Source organism: Atta colombica, unplaced genomic scaffold (assembly GCF_001594045.1).
Source record: "Atta colombica isolate Treedump-2 unplaced genomic scaffold, Acol1.0 scaffold102, whole genome shotgun sequence".
Lineage (NCBI taxonomy): Eukaryota > Metazoa > Arthropoda > Insecta > Hymenoptera > Formicidae > Atta > Atta colombica.
Genome location: NW_017259187.1, coordinates 2,064,165 through 2,071,850, shown reverse-complemented (window position 1 = coordinate 2,071,850; position 7,686 = coordinate 2,064,165). Strand labels below are relative to the sequence as shown.

Below are 7,686 nucleotides of genomic sequence, written 5' to 3'. Positions count from 1 at the left end.
TATATATATATATATATATATATATATACATATACATATATACATAATATTAATGAAATAGATCGTATTATTTGTTCAAAAAACATTTTGTGTATATAATGAATAGTTTTAAAACTTGCCCCGATAGTTCCCGTGACTTCGATATAATCTTCCTCCTACATGTTTTCCTCGCAAATTATGACTTTTACCCCTTGAGACTTTCCCTCTTCCATGCCAATCAGATCCTCTTTGGAATGTATGGCCAGTCATTAATTCATTATCAGATTCTTCTAGTTCCATCGGACTTTCTCCACGGCTATGATTGCTTCTTCTATCATGAAATTCATCACGTTCGATAGAACGTCTTTGATAATTAGGCGAATATCTGTCATGACTATAGTGATCACGTATATTAGATTGAGCAGAAAACTCATTGCTTCTAATAGGAGAATCCAGCCTCGAGCTTCTAGATTCATGATTCATAGGATCTAAATGATGCTCCTGTTCGTCGGATCTTCTAGAAGGAGACGATTGCCTGTTCCAAGTACGTCTCTGCGAAGAGTTACTTAGACTCCATCTTAGATCCTCTACTTCGCGAAATTTAGATCCATATTCGTAAGTATCTCGTGCGCTCCAATCTAAACGATCCATTATCGGCCGTCTCTCTTCTTTTATTTGCTGGAGGTCGTCCGCATAAACCTGCGATGCAAAGTCGATGGTGGTAATGCATACTTGCACGCCTTTAGTTTCCGTTTCCACCTCATCTGTCTGACAGATTTTCTGATGCGTTTGAGTTGTTCTCGGAACCGATATCGGCTGTTCCGCATTAGTCTCTTTCCAAAATATTTTAGTTTTACTTTTCTGCAAAAGTATCGAATTCGATGTATGGTCGTCGGAAACATCTTTCGTATTGTTTTCTTCGCTGCGATCATAGAAAAATCTACCCTTCATCTTTAAACGCGGATCCTCCACGGGAAGCTGATATATCGCTTGTTCGCAATGTCGCATTATTTCAGGCTTGAATCCTATCAGTAGAGAAAAAAACAGAGTCGCGTAGAATAAAATTTCGAATTATATATACCATAATGCTTATAAAAATAGGTTTTATGTCATGTTACTTGCAATCTTCGTACGTTGTAAATCACATAAGAGAAAAATGTCTTTAAGCACACTTTAATTCCTAATATCTAATCACATAACTCATATGGCGCAATTAATAAGCAATTTAAATTAAATTTAAAAAATTTGAAAGTTCTTACCTGGATATAGTACTGGTATATTAGATGAATCTAAAGGACGTGATAAAAACAAAAATTAGTATCGTTTCATAAATAAGATACATAGGAAACCTTGTAATCAATCAAAAAAAGTGAACTGTATCAGTTCTATATCTTTACGCGATTTTTACGCAATCAAATAAATTAAAACATATTCGCACCTTTGGCTGAAACAGATGCTTCCAATAGACTGGATAAGCTGGTTTTTTGCTGCAAGATGAAGTCATAAAAACAATTAATTTTTTTTCTATATATAAAATACATGATTGAAATAAATACAATTCATAACAAATTAAAATTAATTAATGCTCATTAACTTTGACATACCGATAAACATTTCTTGTCAAACTTAAAATCAAATATTCGTCACTATTATATATATTGCAATTACTTTTGGTTTGGAGATGATCGGTGGTTCAGGTGTCTTCATTCGTTCCTGCTGGGGTGGAGAGTAAACTTCCTTGTACGATGTTGCTGATCCATGTTCTGCATAATTCTGCTTCTGTGATGACGTGGAGGATGTGGTTGAATGATTTACAGATTTCTTTTCAAATTGATGGATCGATGATTGTTGGACAAAGGGTGCAGTATACGATGGATTATACGATGCATGCGCACGATCCATCACAGGAGGAGGTACAGGTTGCGGCGAGGGTACAGGAAGCAACGGTGAACACATCACCGGTGGCGCAGCAGCATTCGGCTGATTGTACATAACCGGACCGGATGCATAACTGGTTGGAGTCATGGTTGGGGCAATGGTTGGGGTCATAGATGGAGGAGGCATAGGTTCGAAATTCATTAACGGTGCAGTCGGCATAGGTTCAAAGTTCATAAATGACGGTCCACTTGACATAGGTGGTAACATAGCTGATGATGATGGTGGTGGCAGTGATGGTTGTGGTTGTGGCGGCTGCGTTGGCGGCAATGTCCTATCCGCTTCTTGCTGATATGTGGACGGATTGAGTAACGGTGCAATTCCTTCCATCGTCGCGGACGGTACGTATCCACTGGTGTTCACAGCAGTCGACATTGCTTCATGTCCTAGTTGTCTTGCTAGTTCATTGATGAAGGGTGAACGCTTCCTGGGACGCTTCTCCAATGATCTGCTACGTGTGCGACTTCGACGACGAGGACTGTATCGTCTGCTCATTGGTGAACGGCTTAATCGTCTTCTCGAACGTTCCATACTGCGACTCCTCCGATCGCGAGATCGGCTTCTTCGGCTTAATCAAGATAATTACTAAGATATAATCTAATATATTTTCATATCGTATACATATTTGTACAATACAATAATATAAATACAAAATTAGCAAAATCTAAAAAATTATGTCTACGCAAAGTCTGAAAAATTATGTCTACCGTAAATCAATATATTATATAATAATAAACCATAATTACAATATATTTATACACAAAATACTATTTGTAACTTTACTGTACACGCAGTATAAAAAATAATGTTTAACCACGTGACAGCAAGTTTTCAAATCTCTTTTCTAAACCGGAAAGAATTTAAATATCTCTTAACAAAGATGTTAAGAATGTTGTCTCCTCACCGTTCATGCATCCAATCAGCGCGTCTCCTACGTCGCTCAGCACTCCGTCTTCTTTCTATACTGGATCGTCGTTCTCCACTAAGTCGTCTAGGACTTCTTCGTCGAGAATCAGGACTTAATTTGGGGCTTCTCCGGTCGTAGGAGCGCGGTGAATTTTTCAATCTACTTGGACTGTATCTGTAAGGACTTCTATGTCTTTCTACGCTTTTTTTAAAAGGGCTCCTACGACGATCCGGGCTTACAAAGGGACTTTTTCGTCGATGAGGACTCAACCGAGATCGATCAGGAGTTCTCCGCCGAGATGGACTCGCTCTTTCATAACGTTCTAACGATTTGCTTCTACGATGCTCTCTGCTTCGTTGGGCTTCACGCTGAGCTCGTTCTCTATTCTGTTGTTCCTCAGCGATGCTCTGGATGGCTTCAGTTTCCGTGCCAGGTGGGACTACATTGTCCGAATCCAACAAGTATTTGATCGCTTTCTCCTTTTCAGCAAGAAGCTTGTTCTCGGTGTCTCTCTTCGTTCGCATCTTGTCCCTTTCGATGTCCTTAGTGCTCTTCAAAGGATCCCGCCGAGTCTCCTCACGTTTTTTCTCTTCTTTCTTCGGCTTTTTGCGTTTGTCCTTCTCGGGACGATGATGTTCCCTATAATTACTCTTGCCATCATTTGTTTGCTAAAGTATGCAAACTTCCATATTAAAAATAATTGATTGTATACATGTATCATACGCGTAACATACACGTAGCAGAGTATAAGGAAACTATCTGACCACGTGGTTTTGTAACTTATAACTAAATAACTAAAATTAGAATTAAACATAATACATTTGTACAAATTAATTCAATCCAAAAAAAATCATGACACTATTTCTTTATAGAAATTGCACTTTTTGCAGAATTTCTTTACAGAAATTGCATTCTTTGCAGAATTTCTTTACAGAAATTGCACTCTTTACAGAAAGAGCACAAAACGGCTTTATTCGTAATATAAAGTATAATAACAATATAATATTACATAAAAATTTACTTAATTATTATTTATTTAATGACACTACCTAGAGATTTGGTTCTTTCCCTGCTTTGTAGATTCTGTCCTGTTTTGCTCAATCTCGCGGTTTTTATCTTCATCTCTTTCCCATGCATCCACGACATCCAATCCTTTCATAAAGTCTTCATCATCGAGGAACTCATTCAGTTCTTCATCCGGTATTTCTCGAAGACCCTTGATCGCACGTTGCACATCATCACTAGTACTCTTCAACAAAGGATCCTCCAGTAATTGGTGGAATTGCTTCACAAATATCCTGCCAGTAATATTTGTATCTTCTTTTTTTATTTCTGCTTCTTCTTTCACTTGAACAACTTTATCATTTGCATCATCCATATTGCTCACCAGTTTGTAATATTATCTCTGCAGTACTCTCAGGAGTCTAAAGTAATCAAGAAAATATCTTTGAGTTCTAAATGAAATCTAATTATGTTCCTTGTATCTATAGGTCTGTTTTTTATTCCTGCTGTTAGAGACTGCAATAAAACTCTCTTTCTCGCTTTTGCCTAATATCTATGTATCTATCACTGTAAGTTCCAAAAGTGTACATTATAGTTTAGAAAACAGACCTTATATTGCTATTGCAATTCACTTGTTAAATTCAACAAAAAATATATGTATAAGATTGACAAACTTTTGAGTTGTTTTGAGATATCGAGTTACATCATTTCAGTTATTATTATTTATATTCTTGTACTCAATAAGATCTATATCCAATTCCAAGTATCTGTATTTTATCTTCAGTATGTTTATCGATATTGAACACGGCAATGCAACTCTTTAACATTTAGACGTTTCTCAACTCTGGGCGTGTAAATTTTTGGATTCAATTTTAGCACACTGATAAGTATTAAGTATAATGACGAGCACAGTGCTCCAACATGTGTAACATGTAGAGTAGGACGATCGATTCCAATCGGGAAACGAAATAATATCCGAGCTTAGTTACCAGTTTGCTTAAGAAAAGTGAAAACGTGATTTCCGCTTCCCGGTGCTGCAGGATTAATGTGAGGAAGAATGCCCAACGCAGGCAGCCTCACATAAATATCGGAAATAGTGAAATCCGTTAGAATCGAAAGAAATAGTAAATAACGACGCAAATTCGCAAGATTTCATGCGTGCGAGTAAAATACCCGAAATACACACGAAAACACCTGTGCTTGCTCGACGATGAATCTGCTCTCTTTCTCTCTTTAACTCGTTCAGTTTGGTTCAGTTGGCGAAACTAACCTAATTTCTAACAAGACAGTGTTCGAAAACATCAGTGCGCAATAGTTCCTGCACAGGACGCGGAAACACTCACCGCGCGACAAGAGTCGACGCGGTAAACCAATCAATCATCCAGTTTTTCGAAAGAGCGTATATGTACGTATCTTCCATCACGCGGGAAAATTTGAATGCGATCCAATTTTTACAGTGCGGCAAAAGCGTACCTTACGAAGAAACTCGATTGTGTATCTTGAATAGAGGTGAAAATTATAAACGTGAGCGAATTTACTAGAACATTTATAACATTTTTATTAGTCAACATTTAATAAAATTGCTTACTTTTTTTTTAGTCAACATTTAATAAATTTGCTCATTTTTTTGTAATTTTCACTTCGTTTCGAGATATACAATCGACTTTCAGAAACGAAGACCAAGTAATAATCTATTAGCAAATTTAACTTGCATTACACTAGATTAATGCATATTAAATATAAAAATTAAATATAAAAGTATATAAATATTTTAAACAATTTAATTTTAAATGACACTGTTACGTTATTTAACAGAACATGTATGTGTATATATAATTTCATTGTCAAAGCTTATATTATTGTCACTAGATATTTAAAAGCAGCCTCTTTTTATGTGTAATAATTCAGTGTACTGTAATCTATAGCAATATTTGTGATAAGAAATATATTAGAAATTTTGTTTTAAACATAGCGTTGCTACATACTATGTTCAAAAGTAATTACATCTGATTTTTTACGTCTCGTTTCAATTTGCCATTTTGTGTCGGCAATGTTATAGTAGGCAAATTAATAGGTTTATTTCCTTTGGTGTTATTCATTAATTTAATTATCAAATTTGATAATTCCTCCCTTTTTTTCGTTATAATAATTTCTTCAAACCATGTTTCCAAGATTTTAATTGGCAAAGTATAATCTTTAATAGGATCCTGTGAAAAGAAAAATAAACTCATCACATTTATTATACATAATCAGATATTTAGAATAATATAAATTAAAACATAATAATAAATAATAATAATAAACATAATAATAAAATCAATATTAAAGATCAATCAAATATTAAAAATTTAATATATACTTGCCTTGAAAAAACTTTCCACATATTGTAATAAATACAATCCGCAATCAGTACAATTGGATTGCTTGGGTACTTTCGGATACGCTCCTTTAATAGTATCTTTCGAGAATGTCTCTTCTACACCAAATTTGACAACATATTCGCAACTTAAATAATCTCTTAATGTAGCAATTACCGATGAGTAATTAGTATCACCGAGCGAATCGAATATTAATATGCAGGGACTATAAATTAAATCTAATTTAAATATTAAAAACACAAAAATCATAATAAAATATATTAAATAGATATAAACTGCTGCTTACATCTTGATTTCTTTCTGCTCTTCAAGTTCAACAGCTTTTCTTTTTAATGTTTTTATTTTTTTGTTCTTTTGTACAGACTTAGAAGAGTCTCTCGTATTAGAAAAACTAACGAGACTATCATTTTTGTTAATTTCTGTAATACGTTTGGAAACTTTTCCAACTAATCCAGGAAAGCAAATAATAGCCAAGAACCAGTGTTCACTATAAATAATATTATATTTGTTATACAAAATATGATATAATTTATGCCTATATTACGAAAAATCAATAGAATTACTTAAAGAATAAAATTAATAAAAAATTGATATTGGCCCATTTATTACAACTATTTAATATGAGGTAAACTTCAAGATACAGATGTATGTACGATAAAACTTCAATGTTTTTCTTTTTTCTCTTATCTATAGAATTGAACTCTTCAATGGATTTTTTTATCTAATATCTCAATATTGATTCCAACTTTTAAGATCCTTGGTCCAGACTGTCCTGAATGAACCCAATACTGAACATCATGGGTACCTTCTAACAAGCGACTCAATACAATATAGTGTCATCCTTGTTTAACATTGACGAACAATAAGAATGTGCAATGTATAATGATGCACTGTATTATACCATATCATGTGTTTCTTATTAGAAAGCGTCCCATATAAAACACCATTTATAACACCGCTCTTAAGCTTATATTGACTTTATGTTAAATTTACTTACATGTTAAATAGGCTTACTTACTCTTTGTTTATAGGAATTATAACAAAATCTTTTTCAAATATATTAACATCTCTCGTCCATCTCTGTACTCTTGCGTGTCGCTCGGCGGCAAGTGTCATTGGTATGGTATTTTGGGTTTCTCCGAAATGTGTAATCAAACGCTGATAAAAAAATGAACTGAACACATGAGTCCTACGTTGATCAAATTCTGACAATACCTCTAAGGTTAAATACTTTAAATAAAATTCTATAACTGTATCATTCAAGTATTGGTCTTCTGCGAGACATAAATAATGTGCAGTGGTAATGGTTATTCCTCTTTCTACAGGAAATGATGGATATGTAATTATTCTACAAAAAATAGTTTACGCGTAAAAAAATTCAATTATTTACAAATTTATAATTTATATCTAAAAAATCAAGTAATATTAGATTAAATAAGCAAAATTATGAAATACATTTTGTCTGATGTATTAAGTTATTAAAAG

General features: G+C 34.1%; 2 protein-coding genes across 5 annotated transcripts in view; both read right to left on the bottom strand.

The window, feature by feature from the left end:
• Positions 1–108: 108 nt before the first annotated feature.
• LOC108687263 (serine/arginine repetitive matrix protein 1-like) lies at positions 109–5,160 on the bottom strand. 4 transcript variants are annotated; one of them, XM_018192967.1, is made up of 7 exons: positions 5,094–5,160; positions 3,871–4,245; positions 2,819–3,460; positions 1,648–2,482; positions 1,418–1,466; positions 1,239–1,268; positions 109–1,004 (listed from the first exon to the last, which is right to left on the bottom strand). In XM_018192967.1, the coding sequence occupies exons 2-7, from the start codon at positions 4,197–4,199 to the stop codon at positions 109–111; spliced, it is 2,781 nt and encodes a 926-aa protein (XP_018048456.1). In that variant the 5' UTR covers positions 4,200–4,245; positions 5,094–5,160. The 4 variants fall into 4 exon arrangements, with proteins under 4 accessions (XP_018048456.1, XP_018048463.1, XP_018048440.1 ...); XM_018192974.1 differs by lacking the exon at positions 5,094–5,160 and adding an exon at positions 5,018–5,080; XM_018192951.1 differs by lacking the exon at positions 5,094–5,160 and adding an exon at positions 4,813–5,073.
• Positions 5,161–5,823: 663 nt separating this feature from the next.
• The window catches only part of LOC108687559 (sentrin-specific protease 6-like), a 2,895-nt gene continuing 1,032 nt past the window's right edge, over positions 5,824–7,686 (bottom strand). Inside the window, exons 5-8 of the mRNA XM_018193407.1 lie at positions 7,220–7,549; positions 6,488–6,688; positions 6,183–6,406; positions 5,824–5,906 (exon numbers count right to left, since the gene is read on the bottom strand). Of these exons, the coding sequence (XP_018048896.1) occupies positions 5,824–5,906; positions 6,183–6,406; positions 6,488–6,688; positions 7,220–7,549 (838 nt within the window). The remainder of the gene's footprint in view (positions 5,907–6,182; positions 6,407–6,487; positions 6,689–7,219; positions 7,550–7,686) is intronic.